Genomic DNA, 19,150 nt, shown 5'->3' on the forward strand with positions numbered 1-19,150 from the left:
CATCCACCCTCTTCCTTCTTCCCCCACCTCCTTTCCGCGGCTTTTGCTGTCTGTCGCAGTCCTCTGCATGATGTAGATATGCCACCGTTGCACTGTGTTTTGAATCCGATAAGGTAGCGCTTACAACTCCATCTTCCTCATTTTTTTTTCTTGGTATGTGTGGGGTCTCGCTGTGATTGTTCTCTAGGTGGGGTGGGATGTTGTGCTGCGTGTGTTTGAGAGAGAAAGCGACGACGAAGGGGGGGGGCTCGTTGTGGTGCTGCAGAGCTGTGTAACGCAGAGATGCATCCAGCCTTAAGCCCTCCCTCGACTCTTCGCAGCATCTCCAGTGTTTGTTGCCGCTGCTCCCATGTAGCTCCCCACTCGTGTACCGCGATCGGTGAGCAGGAGTCGGTGCGCTCACTCAGCCCCGTCCCCTTCTTCCTCTCTGCCTTCCTCCCTCTCCGTACTTGCACACATAGGAGTGCAGCTCCGCTCGTTACTTGTCAAAGACTCTGTAAACACACACACACACACACACACACAGATGACGGCAGCAGGGCCATTTAACGACGAGTGAGGCATCTCAACGTATCGAACATCTCGCTCTTGCTCGCGTGAATGTGCCACACGTGAGATACAGAGGAAAGGCGAGCCGTGGTCCGTTATTCAATCACTATGCTCGGTTCGAGAGGAGAAAGAGTGCCGTGGCTTCGCGCGTGGGCCAGCGTACGCCTGGCAGCATCTTCGCTCCTTTTCTCCACAGAGTATTTCGGCTTGTGCCCCGCGCGGAGCGCACTGCAGCGTGCGGGCGATGAGTGAGACTTGCGCCCCCCCCCCCGCACCTGCACCCATGTACGTGCTGCACTGCACTGTTGTCTGGCTGGTGTTCTTGTTACTCTCTTGTGCGCTTGCACCTCTCTTGGTTCCTCTCTTCCCTTTTCGCCGCTCCATGCGCTGTGCAACGACATTTGCGCCACGCTCTTCCCCACCCCCTCCCCCGCACCAGTGGCAGGGGAGACAGCTGGGAAGCTCCTGGGACTTTCTGCTTCCCCTCCAGATTTTTGTTTCTGCTCCCTCTCTCGGATGCCAGGGGCGAGCGACAGAGGAACCGCTTATGTGTCGTGCCGCATACATTGTCTACCCGCGTGCTTCTCACGTGCGGTCGTTGCGGTTTGCAAGCTGACCTCACCAGCACCAGGCATTCCACCTCTTGTATCCCTCTGCAGGTATGGACTGCCGGGCTACAGCGCACAGGAAGGTGAAGCGTTCAGCGCAGCGGCCAGCGGCCTTCATCCACGACACCAGCTGCCCTTCGTACTCTCTCGCGTTGCCGCCTCCAAGGCAATTGCGTCCTTGTCTCCCGACAAGCGCGCCGCCTGCCCGGGAGAGGAAGACGGCCCCGCCGTCGTGTTCACGGATCGTCGCGAGGCGGCACCGACGCTGCACGGGTGCTGCCTCAGCATTGCACACGAAGACTCGGCCGCGGCGTCGGTGGCATGGTCCGTGCCATCGCCCGACTCTTCCTCCTTCAAGGACTACCATGCGGCTCCAGAGAGGCTCTACATGGAAGCACAGCTGGTATGCTCGCACTCCACTTTGCCTGATGCGACGGCTACCTCCTTTGCATACGCAATCGACGTGGTAAACGTGGCAGAGGTTCACCGCGTGCGCAGCCGCTTTCCCCACTTCGGCCAGCGGTGGATGCCTCAGTGCACCACGACCGCGTCCGCCGACGATGTAGGGCGTGCTTTGACGTGCGTTCAGAAGCAGCACCAGGAATGTGTGGCGGCAGTGGGGGCGCCGGGGGGCAGCCACGGCGGCGAAGGCGTCAGCGCATGCCAGGCGGCATGCCGCCGAGATGAGTGGTGGAAGCACCTGGTCACGCCGTATGTCACCGAGGCGGACGCATATGCCGCAGTAGTGCTGGCGCAGCACTGGGGTGTGCGTGAGTGCGCCGTGAAGCTGGTAGGCATCCCTGGTCGCTCTTTCGCGTACGAGTGCGTGCGTGCGCTGCCGCCGCGTGGTGGTGCGGTGGTTACGGAGTCCACCCCGTTCACAGCGTCTTTCCTGATGTCACACACCCTCTATTCTGCCGAGGTACACGGCGCTGAGGCGGCGACCTTGGCGCAGCAAAGGCTGCATCCTCTTCTATACCTCTATACATGGACGGAATGGGTACCGCTTAATAGCACGGTGGATCTCCCCTATGTGGTGGTGCTGGCCTGCGCACCTTGTCGATCAGACGCACGGTGATGCTCCCTCTCTCTCCCTGTTTGTAAGTGTGCTGTGCACGCTTCATGCTTGAGAGGCACATTCCTTCTGCCACGGTGGCAGTGCGAGCGGGCGCGTGCATTGCCAGCTGCAAGCAACGGTGGCGCACTGGAGGGCATTCCTCTACCTTTTTGCTGGTCATGTCTGCTTGTCAAACACCGGCTTCGCAGCTGTTCTCGACCCGGCCACAATGAAATGACCCGCAAGCGGCAGAAACAATGAAACGCGAAACCAACGCAACACGTCAAACGCGGTCGTCTTTTGTGCGATCGGAGAGTCCACGTTGCATCCCACTGCGTATCGGTGGTGGTAGTGCTGTGACCGAGGACTCTTCGACTGTCAGCATTCGTGCTTCTGCTCTTCATGCACACACTCACCTTCGTACCTCCTCGCTCTTTCTCTCTCCAACCTTATCGACTGTCTGGTGCTTCCGTGCCTCTTACATGCCAACGCACACAACACACACACATGTATACACACCCACATGTATACACACACACGAATGCACACCACATCTGCTTCGGCGACGCTTCTCTCCCTTCCTCTCTGCGTTCGCGCGTCTCCAACCAACACGCCTGCCGCGCAGCTTTCAGCTCTCAGCGATCACCTCGGCCTTCGAGTAATAAAAACCAACAACCTTCACACTTCTTCACGTTCCAACATGCCCGCCAAGGCCGCCGCCAAGCCCGTCAAGCCCGCCGCGAAGGCAGCGCCCAAGCCCGCCAACAAGGCTCCCGCGCCGAAGGCTGCTGCCGCGAAGCCGGTCGCCAAGGCTGCGCCGAAGGCCGCCGCCCCCGCTGCCCGCCCCGCCTCTGGCTCGTCCAACGGCGTGTACGTGAAGAACTGGGGCACTGGCTCCGTTGCCGACGCCGCGAATGTCTTTTCTGCCGCCGGCAAGGTGGTCAAGGTCCAGCTGCGCCGCCAGCGCTACGCCATCGTCTTCTTTGAAAACTCCGCCGCTGTGAAGAAGGCCATCGACCTCTTCAACGAGAAGGAGGTGCTCGGCAAGACTGTGCTGGTTGTGCCCGCTAAGACCAGCCCCAAGCCAGACGCGCACGAGAACTCCTCGTGCGTGTTCGTCAGCCCCATCTTCCGCCCTTCGACGACGAAGGCGCAGGTGATGGAGCTGTTTGCTGGTGTGAAGGTGCAGCGCCTGCGCATGTACCGCCAGAACTTCGCGTACGCCTACCTCGACTCCCCCGCTGCGGCGAAGAAGTTCGTGGAGGAGAAGAACGGCACTGAGTTCCGCGGCCACACGCTGCGTGTGGCGCTGTCGGCTCGCTCTCTGGAGAAGCTTCGCGCTCGCCAGGAGGCCGCCAATGTCGTCATTGCCGCTCACCGCCACTACAAGACGCATGAGCGTCAGTAAATTGGCGAGGCACCTCCTTCGTGATGCACAGCGCCCGGATCCTTCGACAGAGGGTGTGCCTCACGCCGCTCTTGCCTACACGCACACATGCGCGCACCTTATCCGCCTTCTCACCTCCTGACCTTCCCTCCTCTTTGAGTCGCTCGTCTTCTCCGCGCCCGCTGCACCTCTTCCTCTCTTTTATGCTCCTTCTCTTGCTCACTGCGAGAGAGGGGCCGGGAGAGATACGAAGAAACACTGAGAGGGACGGAGGGCAGTGAGGATGTGTAAGGCAAGCGCGCGCGAGAGGGAGCAGTAGGGAGCGAGAGCGACGGTACTGTGTGGTCTCCATCTCTGCGTGTGTATATGTGTGTGTGTGTGTGTGTGTCTGTGCGGAGGAGGGCGGCGTGAGGGCGCATTAATGTCCCCCCCCCCCACCACCACTCCCCCCAGCCGTTACCTCTTTTTCTCGGTGCGATGTCCTGGCATCACTTCTTTTCTGCTGTTTGGACGCACACACGTGCTCTCCCCGTCGAACAGGAGGAACGGCCCTCGCTGAAGCTAGCCAGAAGGCAATACAAGTAACGCGTTTCCACTCCTTTCCTTTCTCTAAGTGTGCACGTTCTCGCTCTCCTTCTTTTCACCGCAGGACACTTCGCCCATGCCCGTTGCATGGAGAGGAGGGAAAAGGGGTGGGGAGAGAGAGAGAGAGAGACATGCATGGACCACGCGTACTGATTTCTTTTGTGATTTGTTTTCTAATTTGTCATGCCCCTCATTTTCCTTCCCCCCAAACAGTAATCAAACGAAGAATGGCCGATGAGGAACCAAATCGTGCTGGTTTGTGCATGCGTGCATGTCTGTGGGGGTGTTTAGGCCCACCTGCACACCGACACCCATCCACACAGGTACGACTTGGCCTCTTTGCGAAGTCACTCCCGCCGCCCGCCGCCATGCAGCGGCGCTCGCGGCATGGGCTCCATTGTGTGCCGTGCACCCATCCGAGATGAAGCGGTGGGGGAGGGGTGCCGCTCTGCCATACTCCTCAGGGCTGCTCGTCTGCCTTTGTGCCGCTTCTCTGGGTGGGAGCTGCGGGAACCCCTTCGCACCCCACGTCGTGACCGCGACCTGGTCAGTGCGGTGCGGACCATGAAAGCTTCCATTGCCCATCGTCTTATGTGCATCTCCCTCTCTTTGCGCCGGCGTCATCTCCTATCTTACCGGCACTGAAAACACACACACACACACACATTCACACACATATACACCCGCATGCGCATGCGGCTACACGCTCTATTTTGAGCTGTGCAGCTGCACTTGGCGAGCTGATACCCCCTACCCCCTCCCTCTCCCCCCATACACACAAACAAGGCACGCACAAGGAGAGGGAGAGCAAGAGAACCCACGCAGGTGCAGAAGGACAGTCGTGCACACATCGGGGTGCCGACAGCAGAGGAAAGGGCGCCTACGCCTTTGTCCGTTTCGTTTTTTTTTGTCGCTTCATTCCCTCCTCTCTCTCTCCCCCTCCTTTCCCTTGTCGAGCCGACAGGTGTGATTGGGGCTTCTGTGGTGGGTGGGTGGAACTGTCGACACGCGCCGCTTGGGCGTTCTCCAACCTGTGGCCGTGGGCACTGCCCTTTTCTCTCTCTATCCACACGCCATCCTTGGTGCACGCAACATCACAAGGGACCCTGCGTTACACTGCAATATGTCGTCAAGCCCATTGTCGCCGGTGTACAGCTCACCCGCGTCTACCGGCTTCGGTGCTCCTTACTTGCCTTCCTTCACGCGCCGTTACTTCCGCCTTTCTCAGTCTGCCTTTGTCATCTCCGACTACCTTGTGCGCAAGTTCTGCCTCACTGAGAGCGTCCTGCTGACGTCGCTGTGCTACTGGCACGAGTTTGTCGCCGCACACGGGCTGCGCAAAGTCAACGAGGTCGTGCTGGCCACCACGTGCGTCTTCCTCGCTGCGAAGGTGGAGCATGCGCACATACGGCTGGCGCGCCTCGTGGAGACTGCGTTGGACCTCGATGCGAACACGACTGCTGCAGCAGAGCTGGAGCAGTGGTGCCGTGCCGTGCTGGACGTGGAGCTGGTGCTGTGCGATACCATCCGCTTCGACTTTGTGCGCATCTTTCCCCTGGCCGACACTCTGCGATCAGTGCAGACCCTGGCTGAGGCGGGGCAGCTGCAGGATGCCGCACGGCAGGAGATTGGCACGGCAGTGCGACGCGTGTTTCTTTTCTCCTTCGTCACACCGCTCTGCACCAAGGTGTCGATGCAGCGACTCTGCACGTCAATCCTCTACATGATCGTGACGGCAGCGCGCAGGGAGCCGGTGCCGGCTTTTCAGTCCATCTGGAGCGCCCCAGAGGCGGAGTTTCCCGATGAGGCGGAGCTGGAGGGGATTACGGCCGTGCTCATGGACGTCTTCGCGTACCTGCACAAGAAGTTTGGCGTGCCGGCACTGGACGACGTCAACGAGGCGCGATACAAGCGCCGCCGATCGCAGCATGGTAACGATGTTGGTGTCGCGAGCTCCGTCTTTAGCAGCGCCAGCGCCGACTTCACACCACTCATGAAGATGTCAGAGCAGTGAGTGGTCTGCCCGAGGTAACTTGGCGAGGGCAGGAGAAAACAGCAAAGAAAACGGCTTCCGCAGTCTGATGGACTGGAGCTTGAGTTCTTGTGAGGTGCGCCGAACTCTCTGCCCGCTGCTCGTGACTACTCACGGTGGAAAGGCCGAAGGGAGAGCAGCATCGGGGGGGGGTTCATGGTGTATATGTGGGCGGACTGGTAGTTGCCCGCTGCTGTCTCCTTTTTCGCTCTTGGTCTAGTGCACCGGTGTGATGATGGCGTCACAGTCGGTCTCTTGTCTCCTCTTCACAATTGTGCCCATCAGCACACTGTGCACCTGCACATGCAAGCGACTGCTACTATGCTTCGCCAGAAAGGAAAAAAAGGGCTAAACATAAACAAGGACGGTGCTACGCGAGACGTCGCCAAGCCGTAACAGCGAGGGAGGGGGCGCTCGGGTAGCGGCGCTGCTGAGCGCCAGGCGTTTGCTCACGCTTTTGCTGCGGATCTGTTTTGTGTGTCTTTATGTGTGGACGGTGTCGCACAAGTAAGCACACCAACTAGTGGGAAGCGTGGCGGAAGATGCCAAGCACTGCGGTGGCCAGCCTCCCTCCGTCCACACCCCATCTACGTGACCTCTGACCTCGTGTCGCTCTACTTGCACTGGTGGTTCATCCTCCATGCCCTCCCCCTGTACGTTCTCTCGCCGAATTCAGTAGCGCGTCTGTGGTGGCGTGTGTCTCCGTGTGTAACGCGACCGCGTGTCTCCCCATCTCGCCTTTGTTCCCGTCTTTACGTTTGCGCCGCCTTTGCATCGTCTTTTGTGTGCTTTACGTTTTTCTGTGCATCCCAGCGGCAGTGCTGTCGCCCTGTTCCTCGCGAGGTGGTACCGCGTGGCAGTCACCGTTCTTCGTCTTTGTGTTGTTGCTCTCTCTCTCTCTCTCTCGCTGCCAGCTACACGCCCGTCCCTCTTTTCGTTGCATTTGAAGTGCACCCGCACAGCAGAAGACCGCCCCCCTCCCTCTTCCTCCCCCACTACCTTCTTCCATATCGTCGTGTGAGGGGATGCAGCTGTGCAGTGGCACCGTGAGCGTGCACTGCCGCGAGGACGTCTGCCAAGATGGCGAGTCCGTGCAGTTCATGGCGGTCAACACCAGTGGCACCATTTTGGCGGTGCTCACGCAGCTCCGTATCCAGTTCTGGAGTGCGGGGCCTAAGGTGGTCTATCTGACCTCACTCGCGGTGCCTGGCACCTCACTCGAAGATAATCCGGCCATGTATGCGCTGTGGCGTCAACGACCGGGTAACCACCTCGCCGTCGTTACCGCTCGCCATGTTGTGTTTTTTGAGGCCGACATCAACCTCAGGACGCCCGATTTCCTCCAGGCGATCGAGAGAAATCGACACGTGGTGTACCTGCAGCACGTCGACTCGGCGTCGCGCGTGTGCTACTCGAGCGACGTGCCGCTCGTGACGGGACTCGTCACATCCGCCGCCGCCGCCGGCCCCTACGCCTTCCTCGTGACAACCACGGCGGGTGTCGTCTACGTACTGGGGTGGCACCAGCAAGACATTCTCCATCAGTGGACCATTGTTGGGCTGCAGGGAGGCGGCCACACCTTTCGGTGTGCCACAAAAGACGAAGCGTGCGACTTCATGACTGCAGCAGGCTGCCCTGACGTGCTCGCCGCACCGGACAAGGCCCCGGGCAACTCGTCCCTGTCATCACCGGCAGTGAGGTCGACCAAGCCGTTGACGTCGCCGCAGTCGCGCGTGGACCCCCTGCAGCGGCGGTACCGGCAAGACCTACCTGTATCTTCTTCAGACGCTGTCGGTGACTCCACGACGAGCACAGCTGCAGCGGCGTCAGCACCCGCTGCCGTTCAGCCTCCGGGCACCGCCGTACGAGCCCATGCGACGCAGTTCCGCTCGAACGACACCACCACGGCCTCGCCGCCGTTGCCAGACGGCGAGGCGACGAACACCGCGGCGCCACCCGAGAAGGACAAGGATACAGAGGGGCTGGCTGCCGATGCGCACAGCATCTGTGCCAGTGCCACCATGGGCACAAGACCGCAGAAGCCGTGGCAGCCAAGCTCCTTGCTGCCTTCCTCTTCGCCCACTGACTGCGCCGCCGCCCGCAGCAGTGCCGGGGCGGAGTTGTTGTCCGGCACCATCCTGCACGCCTCCTTTGCCTCTCGCATGAAGGTGCTGACCTTCGTCTTCAGTAGCGGCAGCGTGCTGCTGTGCCGGCCCTCCTGCGGCACGAACTTCACGCACCAGAAGGTTCAGCTGCAAGGTTTCGTGACGCCAATCGTGTCTGCGTGCATGGTGGCCATCAACGTGCGCCACCTCCTGTTGGCGGTGTGCACCCAGGCGGGCGCGCTCTCGTGCCGGCGCATCGATAGCACGTCCTTGGCGGTGCATCCAAGCCCTCTGTGGAAGGGCCTTCGCGGTGTCAGCGATGCTGTCTCCAAGTATTCTTGTGGCGTCCCGCCCGCCTCGCAGTCGCTTGGCTTGATTGCCGGGATGGAGTGGTCGCCGTCTGAGGAGCTGCTCTGTGTGGCCTTCTACAAGCACGGTATCGCCCTCGTGCACTACAGTGGCGGTGTCGTTGCCCGCCACCTGTCGGGGCCCGCTAGCGCCACTCTCCTGCGCACTCCACCAGTGCCTCCGATTGACTCTCAGTGGCCCCCTGATGATGCGGCGGCTCTGATAGGCGAGAACGCGCAGGCGTCATCGCTGCGCAACGAGCAGGAAAAGGAGGCAGTGCTTGGCTGCTCTGCCATTTCGTGGAAGCCGGACGGAACGCGGCTGTGGATGGCAGCCCCTCGCCAGCCGTGCTTCTTCTCGACACAACTGTCTCGTGTGCTGACCGTGGACACGGTCGGACCTACCAGCGGCAACCACACTCCGCTTGCCCTGCTCGCTGACAATGCTCTTTACCTGGTCTCCGTGTCCGAGGCGACCGCTGCTCAGGGCGTGCGTGAGATGGTGCTGCTACCGGACGACTATCTGCGCGACCAGTACCCACTCTTGCACGGTGCTGTGTCGAGCGACGGGAGCTGGATGACCTGCGCCGGCCGCCGCGGCCTCGTCCTCTTCAACCGGGAGCGCTACTCGTGGAAGCTGGCCTCGAAAGAGGAGGAGGAGTCGTTCAGCTGCGTAGCGGACCCCGTATGGCTGCGCGACGTCGCCGTGGCAGTCCCGGCACTTCGGACCGACTCGAAAACCTTTGAGCTGATTGTGTTTTCTACGTCGAGCGTGTCACCGTCGCACGCCTCGGCACGCGTGGCACTCGATGGCAGACCGACTCAGCTTTCCTGCCTTCACCAGGATCACAGAGGGGAGGGCTACGTGGTGGCCGTGGACTGTAACCAGATGGTGCGCGTCTTCCGGTACGACGTCTTCACGGACGTTGCCACAGAACGGTCTTCAGCGACGCCGTACGTTGCCCTCACGCCGGTGCAGCAGCTGGCTCTCCCCAGCGAGCTCTCGAACCCTCTGAGAGTCATTCCGGTGTGCCTGCGCGGCGAGGAGGGCGACCGCGAGTCACCGCAGCGCACTGAAGACCACATGGAGCTGCGCCTGCTGCTGCACAAACGCAGCGACCACACCCTTGTCTGGGTCAGAGGGGAGCGATGCGCGGCTGGCGATGCTGGCTGCGGCTGCGCTTCATCAGCTGGCAGCTGGCCGTCTCTCAACGCCGTCGTGGAGCCGGTGGACTTGGCGAACAGGTGTTTTGTGTTTCGGTGCTGGGTGGACCGCACAGCACCAACACGTGGGGCGGTGGTGCTGGCTCACGAGGAGGAACAAGGGCTCGTGATGTACCAGCTGCACCTGTCCGGGCTCCGCCCAAACGCAACGGTGGCTCCTGTTGCTCACCGCATGAAGGTGGCGGCGACGCGGGACTCGGAGCTGCTGCCGCTCTGCCCCTCCCCATTTGACGGGTACATGCTCTGCGTCGCGACGGACATGTCGGCGCCGCGACCGAGCCGTCGACGCAGCGCCACCGGCGTAATTGGCGGCGTAAGCCAAGCCAGCCCGCGACCGCAACTGGCGCTGCGCCCCATCCTGTACGCCCACCGCATCTTGTCGCTGCTGCTTCTGGCGGCGATGCCGAGCAGCCCGGCGTCGCATCGAGTTTCCAATGCACCGGAGGCCAGCGCGTCTTTGCCCAGTCTTATATCATCGGCACCGCCCAGGTTAGAGGGATGTGCTACCGCTTCTGCAGCAAATGCATCCTCGACCTCATCGTGCCGTGCTGCCGAGGTCGACGGCTGTGTTGCCACCTTTATGTGGGACCGCAGCTTGTTCTACTGGCTGGAACACATGCGGCTGAACGACACCTTCACGGCGGTGCTTGACTACTTCCTCCACACGGCGCTCAACGAGTCACCTCCGGCGGCAGTTCCAGGACTGGGCCGATACAGCGCCGTGAGGGCCGCCATCTCTCTCCTTCGCAACTACCCCGAGTTTTATGCGATCGTGGTAGGGTGCGTGCGCAAGATCGACTTTGCGCGCTGGCACCTTGTGATGGACTTCCTTGGAACGCCGACGGACCTGTTCCACGAGTGCGTCGCCCATCACTGCTACGCGGAGGCTGTGCATCTGGTTCGGGTGATCATGATGGGGACCTACAAGCCAGCGGCGACGCTGCCTGTCGATCGCACGGCCGAGTTGGGCAGCGGCGGCCGCTCCGGGAGCGACGTTACACGGCTGCAGCAGGCCAGCCAGTGTGCCGTGGAGCTCTTCGTTCTGTCCGTGGAAAACGGAAGTTACACCGCGGCCTACGATATCATGCGCTTCATGGCACTTCTGGAGGAGGAGATTGGCATGCCTGCCGCCGGCGGCCTCGACCTTCACGGCGGCAGTGGCGGTGGCGCAGGCGGGTCAGCGGCCTCTTCTGTCGACTTCTTGACGTGGTGGCTTCGGCAGCTCACGTTCAGCGGTTCTGCGCGCTACGATGGAGAGGCGGCCGTGGAGGAGCCGTCTGGAAAGAAGAAAGCCTCGACCGGCGCATCGAGCGGCGACGTCACGAAGACCCACTCGGTCGAGGGGTTCCCTGCCCTGGTGTTCGACGTCACCCGCTGCGACCCTGTGCAGAGCGGGCGCACGGCCGAGGAGGCGGCCGAGGAGACGCAGCGCCAGGCCGCCGTGCATCACATGTTTCGGCGGCATGGTGCGCTGCCTGACGCGGTGCATCGGGAAGCACTGCGGCTGCTGCGCACCGGGTACGTGACACAGCTAGCCAAGCTCATGGATACCTTTTCCTTCTCGGTCGCGGAGTTCCTGCAGGCTGTGCGCCCCGTCCTCGTCGAGGCTGCTGCGGCTGACACCAACGATGCTGCGGATGGAGGGGTCGGGTGCGACCGCGTCACGGCCTGCCTGCACGACATCTTTGACGGCCTTCACAAAGAGCTCGGCTTGCCTCGCAGTTTTGCGGCGAACGTCAGCCCGACAGCGAGCACGACGTGGAGTGCATGGCTAGTGGAGAAGCAGACGGCACAGGCTGCCGCGCTGCCTGGCGTGCTGAGTAGCACGAACCCGAAGGTGTGGACGGTGGTACAGTCCGCGCTGTACGCCTCGCCAAGTCTTCTCAGCTCCGTAGAGTCGCTGCACCAGCTCTTCGCCCCCGTCTTTGTTGACAATTTGGCCTTTTGTGTGCTGCTGATGCGCAAGTCGAACCTCATTTCACTGCTTCTGTCGCATGAGGCGCCAGCATGTGCATCCGCGGGGAGGCCGGAGCACGTCTCGACAGATTCCATGACGCAAAGCGGTGTTTCTCCAACAAAGCTCATCGACGTTCTCGGACAGCTCGACGCGCTCTTGGCAGTGCCGGAGAACGCGGGGTACAGGCCTTTTCTGCAAGACATCTTCACCTCACTGCCGCCCTCCGTCTTGCACGCCATTGCGCCACCAGTGGCCTCTCGTGCTAGTGGTGTCGCCGCCGCCTCCCCTGAAGTTGATGCAAATTCGACCGGCGCGGCGGAGTAGCACGCGTTTGCGTGATATCACGTCGCGCCGGTGCGCGTATTTTTTTTTTGTCGCGCGCTCCTCCTGACCCCGGCCCCCACCCCGCATCCGCATCCGCCTCCGCCTCCGCCTCCGCCTCCCCCCCCCACACACACACGCACGCTTGCGTTTGTGACCTCTCGCACCCATCTGGTGTTGCGTCCGTCTCCTCTTCATCATCGTCTGCTCACGTTGTTAGCGACTGCCCTGTGAGCGGCTGTAGTGGAGGAGATGCACGGATCTACTCGGTTATGTGGGCGCCTGCGCGTCCCCTTGTCTCCCAACGCTTTCCTGAACGAAAAAAAAAACAAAACCCACGACAACGAAGCAAACGCCTCTAGGACCCTTTCTGCTCGCCGCCGGGTAAGTGGGCAATACGCCAGGGGTGTCGATGAGGGCCTCGTGCATTCATGCCCACATCCCCATACTTCCACCTTTGGTGTCTTAATCAAACGCGTGTGTGGGGGACGGTGCCTCGCATTCCTCGCGCTACGTTCCTGTGCACCGGACCTCTTCTCCGCTGCTTTCTCTCCTCTCCCTTCCTCCTCTCGCCCTGCAGTGCAGGGCGCGCTTTCATGTGCAGCGTCGGAGCTCTGCGACGGAACTTATCTCTCCCTATCGCCGCTTCGCTACTGCAGCACACCTCTCGTGTCGTTTTTTCCTGCTTTCGACCCAACCTTCCTCACTCTTCTCTCTCCCACGCTTCACTCTGACGGGCCTTCAGCTTTTCTCTTTCGTGGTTTCGTGTGCTGCTCCTGTGCGCATCCACCGCCGCCACCGTTAAACTCCCTCCCCACTTTCACTAGCCGCTGCATCGTGGATTCACTAGACCACGTCTTCCTCGTGTAGCAAGTGGTCGGCCAGCGCGTGCGCACGTTCGCGTCCAACTTCAGCACTGAATTGTAGCGGGCCGGTGTCGCGTCGCAGTGATACAGAAGGATCGACAGAGGAACGCGTCAAGTAGGGTGAAGGAAAGGCACGGAGGCAGAGAGCTCGTCTTACCAGTCACCTCTACGCATATATATATATATATATATACGCAGGTGCATCCATACTCACACGAGTTGCTTCAGTGTTCATTTAATCTTCCCCTTTCCTTTTGCCTCCTTCTCTACGGCACGGTTTCACCTGGAAAGCAAAGTACATACATACAAACACATACATACATACATACATACATACATACACACACACACCAACTCGCTCATTCTCCTTCGCACAGGTTACCGCCTTCCTTGATTTTCATCAGGAGCACGTTCCGATCTACAGATCGCCGCTGCCGCTATCACGGGCTTTGCCGTTTTCTTCTCCCGTAGCTCCGACGGCTGCTGCTGTTCCCTTCCTTTCCCTCTCTCTTTGGACGCCTCTTTTCGTTTTTTTTTTTCGCGTTGTTCCAGTGTGTTCGGTGATGCTCGTATTCTCACTGTTGCGCGAATAGACGTTGTCTCTGTACCATTCTTTTTTTTTTTTAGCAACTGTGGCTGCTGTGTACGTGTGCGAGAGTTTCCGTCGCGTAACGGTGACTGTGACTGTGTGCGCGTGTGTGTGCAACTTTCTTTCTCTCTGCTGGTATGGGCGTATTTGCGTACTACTGTCACCCACCGTTTTTCTTTACCATTGTGTTCCTTATACCTTGCTACACACCTGCATCACTCTCTGTGTTGTACACACGCGCCTCTCTCTTTCTGTGTGTTCTTACGAAGCTGCGCGTGTGTCTCTGCGGCTAATCTCGTCGCTGGTGCTCACTGTGTGACATCTTCTTTTTCTTTCCTCAGTAAAGTTCTCTCTCTCTCTCTGTCTGTCTCTCTCTCTCCCCCCCCCGTCAGGCTAATCGTGAAAGTCGTTGTGTGTGTCTCTGTGTGTGTGTGTGTGTGTGTGTGTGTGTGTGTCTGTGTGTGTGTCTGTGTGTGTGTCTGTGTGTGTGTCTGTGTGTGTGTGTGTGTGTGTGTGTGTGTGTGTGTGTGTGTGTGTGTGTGTGTGTGTGTGTGTGTGTGTGTGTGTGTGTGTGTGTCTGTGTCTGTGTGTGCGAGGTGTGCGCTTTCTTGGAGACCGCGTATAATTCCTTTCGCTCTCGCCTCTCATCCCCGCAGATCCACACCGCCTAACACCCCCTTCCCCTCCCTCTGTGTATGTGCACAGGTGTCTCTGCGCATACACGCAAGCGCGAATGGACACGCGAAGCTACAGTATCGTCCTACATATCGTGAAGCATTGGTCTCTTCCCGATTGGACATCGCATTGTCCGACAAGTGCAACAAGAGGCAAGAGAGACACGGGAAGGGAGAGCGACAAAGGACCTGCACTCGTGGGCAGTCCTGCTGTGGCGGCGGCGGACTTGCGGCTGGGCGTCGCACAGCCCTTTGGGATCTCCCAAAATAATATTTGCTCTTTTCTTTTTCGTTTTGCCCCCTCCTTCATTTTCCTTCCCTTTTTTTTTGTTGTTCTTGTCTTTCGTGCTACGTCTGTGCTGTTTTGTGTGGACGGGCTTCATCACCAGGGCGGAGCGTGAGGAGCGTCCTCACATTTCACGGACTCTTTCTCTCCCTCTCAGCTCTTACAAAAGATTCACGACCACAAAGCAGAGGCAGCCTCCACTGCTTTTACCTCATCCCTGTGTGCTGTCGAACATCGCTTCTGATGGACAGCACGCTAGCAAAGCTTCCCGCCACGCGGTGGGACCGCCTGATAGCGGTGCTGGAAGAAAACGAGCCCGAGCGAGCGATCGATGCCCCAAACATCCTGGAACGGGCCAAGAAGCTGAACCTGTCTGACTTGGAGCTATTCTATCTTCTACTCATGCGTTACCAGGATAAGCAGCCGAAGATTTTGTTGGACGTGGTGAGCCTCTACGCAATGATGAGTACGTGGATGGAGTGGATCGTGCAGGTGCAGCGCTGCCTGGACGCGAAGAAGCGCAAGATGGACGCCAGCAGCCCTTCCCATACGGCCACAGGGGGGTCAGTGCTGATGCCCACCTCTTCCGACTTCGCCGACTCTGGGTGCACATTCCTGTCCTGCTCCAGTGGCTACTGCACGAACACCCCGCTTTCCTCAAATCCGGTGTACAGTTCCGAAAACTACGACAATGACTTCGGTAGCGGGCCGGACAGCGCTACCCATGTCGCCCGCAACCCCGTCTCCTCGAGCGTGCGCGGGTTTCACGACAAATCGGGCCGCCGCAGCCACTCGACGAGCTTCCACCGGTGCTTCGACCTCGGCCCTGACTGGAAGTGGGACGGCTCACTGGACTTTCTACGCAACGGACGCGTGCTGAGCTGTCTCGTGGAGGAGACCCTGGACCACTGTGGTAAGTTGGAGGTGCTGCAGGACGACCACTGCGTTCACCCAGGGACGCCGAATCCCATCACCCACGAGATCCTGTACCCCTCGCTGGCGGACATCGATCGTGTCTTCAAGGGCGCAGCCGAAGATGGAGCAACTGGCGTCGTCAGCGCGAGCAGGTCCTTTAGCACACTAAACTACCTCTCCACCCTCGACTTGTCACGTGGGCTACAGCTCAGCCGAAGTGACAAGGCGCAGCCCTCAAAGGCACTGAAACTGATCGAGGAGCAAGGGAAGAATCTTGCAGCGGCGGAGCAGTGGGTGCGGAAGCTGAATAGCATGTGCGAGCGCTTTCTCGGCTGGGAAAAGTCGGCGCACAAGAACCGCGCCTTCTTCGACCTCTGCAACCCCGGCAACCTTGTACGCCCGCTCAATTCGGACGACGCGCGCTTGCTCTACCGCATGCACTGGCTTGCCGTAGCACTTTACCGCGCTGTTAAGGACGCGTCCATTATACCGGAGCCACCGCGCATGAGCTTCATTGTATGCCGCGACGACCTTGGAGGACTGCCGGACACATCGGCGGAGGACGACGAAATCGGCCTTTTAGTGGCTACCAGGTGCAGCTGTCTCCCCCTCAAAGCGCGTCTGAACGTGACCATGAAGGACTTCAACTCCATGCAGCTGCTCCACCCCGACATGAAGCACGCCCCCCGCGTCCTGCCGTGCACCATAGTGAAAGACGAGGTATTTGCTTACTTTGAAGAGCACCATACCTTCGTCCCGGTTTGGTCAGTCTTCCAGTACCATCTCCAGCAGTTTGACGGGCTGACCTGGTGCTTCGAGATGAGCCGCCAAGAACGGGAGCAAGAGCGACAGGTGCTCGGGACGAACTTCTCAGCCGCTCGCCCTGACCTCGGCGCCAGTGATGACTTCGCCTTCAACGGTAGCAGTGCGGCGTTCGACCTCACGGTGCGCAGCTCCACGGTTCGACACGACCGCCAGCGCAGACCACCAGAGTCTCCGGGCAACACCCAGTGGATGCGCGGATCGACCACGCCGAAACCCTTTGATTTATCCACTGACTGCAAGGCGTCAGTCACGCTGCTGCCACAGCGTTTTTCCCACCAGCCAGCGGCACAGTCGGGCACCGGCGTCGAGATGGGCGTTGGTGTGTCGAAGGTGCGGCCAAGCCGCATTGCCACTCCGTCCCCCCGCCCTTTCTCGGTATCCCCGTCGCTCCCGTCCCTCCCATCGTCACCGGCTACCACGTCAAGGGTTGCTGACACTTTTGCGCAACTGAACGCCACCTCAGCTGCTGGAACTGGCATCACGAAGAACGCCAACGCCGTCTCATCGACCACCTGCGGAATTTCTACTGCTGCCGTCACCAGCGCGTCATCATCGGGCACCGAAGCCGTCGTGAACGCCATCAAAAGCCCAATTTCAGACTTGTCGCTGCCGATGACGGCCTCGCGACAGGCTACGGCGGTGTGCACGACTGGGGAGCAGGAAACACCGTCGGCGCACATTGCATACTCTCTCCCCTCCAAGCGATCGAGCGAGACGCTTGACGAGCCAACAGAGGACACCGAGCTTACCTCGCAAGAGGTGGTGGTGTGCATGGAGGCAAAGAAGAAGGAAGTTGTGGAGCGTGACCGCATTGTCGGCGCTGTCGCCAGCGATGCGGCGGTGCTGAAGTCGTCCTGCACCATTTCCTGCTCCCCTAGCTCGCAGATGATGGTGGCACTGGAGGCGCACTATCACGGCGGCGTCGATTCACTGGAGGAAGACGATGATGTGATTAGCGACGCGACGATGACGGTGGTGGGCAGCGAGAGCCACACGGTCATCCGAAACTTCACTGCAGCAGTGGTGCAAGAGTCGGAGCAGAGCGGCATTTCGATCTTGTCCCACCACTTCCGCGTAAGCAGCGGCCCCATCGGGAAGGGTGCCTTTGGCGCCGTATACAGGGCTCTGAATCTGGATACGGGCCGAATCGTGGCGGTGAAGCAGTCGCGCTACTCTTACGATGACAAAACGGCGGACCTCAACTGGCGTGAGTTTCAAATGTGGTCGAAGCTGCCGCCACACGCAAACGTCATCACCTTCTACGGTGCGTCGAGGGAGGTCGACACAAACCAGCTACTGCTCGTGATGGAGTACGCCAGCGGCGGCAGCATTGTGCAGCTGTACCGCTACTTTCGGCCCATTCCAGAGCCGCTCTTCTACGATCACGCCGTTGGCATTGCACGCGGCCTGAAGCACCTGCACGACCACAATGTGATTCACGGCGACGTGAAGCCGGAAAATGTGCTGACGCGCTCAGACGGCAGCGTGGCCATCTCCGACTTCGGGTGCAGCAGCTTCTCCTTGGTCAGCTCGGACAACGGCAGTCCTTTGCTCCGTTCCTCCAACCAGGAGAACGGTTCCTTGCAGCTATTCGGGACAGCTGCCTACATGGCACCGGAAGTGATCTTGAATGAGCCACATCTCAAGTCAGATGTGTGGGCCTACGTGTGTACGCTGGTGCAGCTGTGGCTGGGGAAGCCACCGTGGTCCTATGGTGAGCTCCGCTTCTCGGTGCTGGACTCTATTCCACTCATGTTCTACATTGCGAATGAGGACGTGGTGCCCTTCACGACGGAGCAGCTAGAGAGGTCGCCGAGGTGGTTGCAGTGCATCGCCCGGCGCGCGTTTGAGCGGAACGTGGAGCGGCGCTGCACCATGGCGGAAATCATCAGCATCCTGGCCGATTACAGCAAAGTGTACCGCCCTTAGGTGACGCCGCAAGCTGTTTGCGGATGTGCTCATGCCTCATCCCCCTGCTCGCTTCATTTCTCCTCCTTTGCTCGCCACCTCTCTCGCGTGCTCTGGGATCCTCTCTGTCCCTGCACCGTCCGCGCTGTTCTTGTCGTTGCCGCTGGTTCTCATGCCGTGTTTCTTTCGCTTCCATTTTTTTCGTTTTTTCGTTTTTGTTTTTTTCGTTTCGGGTTTGCGCGCATTTCACCGTCGCCTTCCTCATCACTGTTCCGCCCCTCTGTTGTTCCTGTCTTCTCCGCCTTTGTTGTTCCTATCGTGGGCGGGTGCCTTTCTTTTCTCCGTGCTCTACCCCCCCCCCCTCCCCCCATCCCTTTCTCCTTGTGCGTCCGTGTGTCGGCCTGGTCTGTCTCTCTCCCAGCCTCATCACAGCCTCCCCTCCCTACACCTCTGCACTGTGTCCTATGTGTATGTGCGTTCACGATTGCGTGCGTGCGTGGGTGGGATAGGCTCATGAGCGTATCTCTCTCTGTATGTGTATGTGTATGTGTGTGTGTGTGTGTGTGTGTGTGCGGTCATACTTTTCCGACCTTTCTTGCTACTGCTCTTTTTCTCATCGCTTCGCTTACCGACTTCTCTGGCCTTATGTATGTTTACTTTTTCGTCGTTGCTCGCTTCCTTCACCGTCGAGTCCCCCCCCCCTCATTTGTCTGTCCGCCCGATCGGCGCTCACTTTATGCCCAAGGACAGTGAAAAACCGAATATATAACACACACTCGCACACAGCCCCCTCACCTAGGCGCCATTGCAGGAAACACTGCGTTACATGGAGGAAAGGGTGTCTCATAATTCTCCCCTATTGCTCTCTTGTTAACCCACCGCATCCTTGTCCGGGCGGTGGAGGGGGCTAGTGAC

The 19,150-nt window shown here is 59.8% G+C and overlaps 5 protein-coding genes across 5 annotated transcripts; all 5 read left to right on the plus strand.

Annotated features, from left to right (window-relative positions):
• Nucleotides 1–1,065: 1,065 nt before the first annotated feature.
• Nucleotides 1,066–2,235, plus strand: LMJF_32_0740 (conserved hypothetical protein; the record flags this gene model as incomplete). Its single annotated transcript, XM_001685338.1, has 1 exon — nucleotides 1,066–2,235. One exon carries the CDS (start codon nucleotides 1,066–1,068, stop codon nucleotides 2,233–2,235), a length of 1,170 nt encoding a protein of 389 aa, XP_001685390.1.
• Nucleotides 2,236–2,914: 679 nt separating this feature from the next.
• Nucleotides 2,915–3,622, plus strand: LMJF_32_0750 (putative RNA binding protein; the record flags this gene model as incomplete). Its single annotated transcript, XM_001685339.1, has 1 exon — nucleotides 2,915–3,622. One exon carries the CDS (start codon nucleotides 2,915–2,917, stop codon nucleotides 3,620–3,622), a length of 708 nt encoding a protein of 235 aa, XP_001685391.1.
• A 1,687-nt stretch (nucleotides 3,623–5,309) lies between these two features.
• CYC9 (putative cyclin 9) lies at nucleotides 5,310–6,200 on the plus strand (the record flags this gene model as incomplete). Its single annotated transcript, XM_001685340.1, has 1 exon — nucleotides 5,310–6,200. One exon carries the CDS (start codon nucleotides 5,310–5,312, stop codon nucleotides 6,198–6,200), a length of 891 nt encoding a protein of 296 aa, XP_001685392.1.
• Nucleotides 6,201–7,243: 1,043 nt separating this feature from the next.
• Nucleotides 7,244–12,175, plus strand: LMJF_32_0770 (conserved hypothetical protein; the record flags this gene model as incomplete). Its single annotated transcript, XM_001685341.1, has 1 exon — nucleotides 7,244–12,175. One exon carries the CDS (start codon nucleotides 7,244–7,246, stop codon nucleotides 12,173–12,175), a length of 4,932 nt encoding a protein of 1,643 aa, XP_001685393.1.
• A 2,655-nt stretch (nucleotides 12,176–14,830) lies between these two features.
• Nucleotides 14,831–18,256, plus strand: LMJF_32_0780 (putative protein kinase; the record flags this gene model as incomplete). The annotated part of the gene is made up of 1 exon (XM_001685342.1): nucleotides 14,831–18,256. The coding sequence occupies one exon, from the start codon at nucleotides 14,831–14,833 to the stop codon at nucleotides 18,254–18,256; it is 3,426 nt and encodes a 1,141-aa protein (XP_001685394.1).
• Nucleotides 18,257–19,150: the final 894 nt, after the last annotated feature.

Source organism: Leishmania major, chromosome 32 (genome assembly GCF_000002725.2).
Source record: "Leishmania major strain Friedlin complete genome, chromosome 32".
In the NCBI taxonomy this organism is placed as follows: Eukaryota; Euglenozoa; class Kinetoplastea; order Trypanosomatida; family Trypanosomatidae; genus Leishmania; species Leishmania major.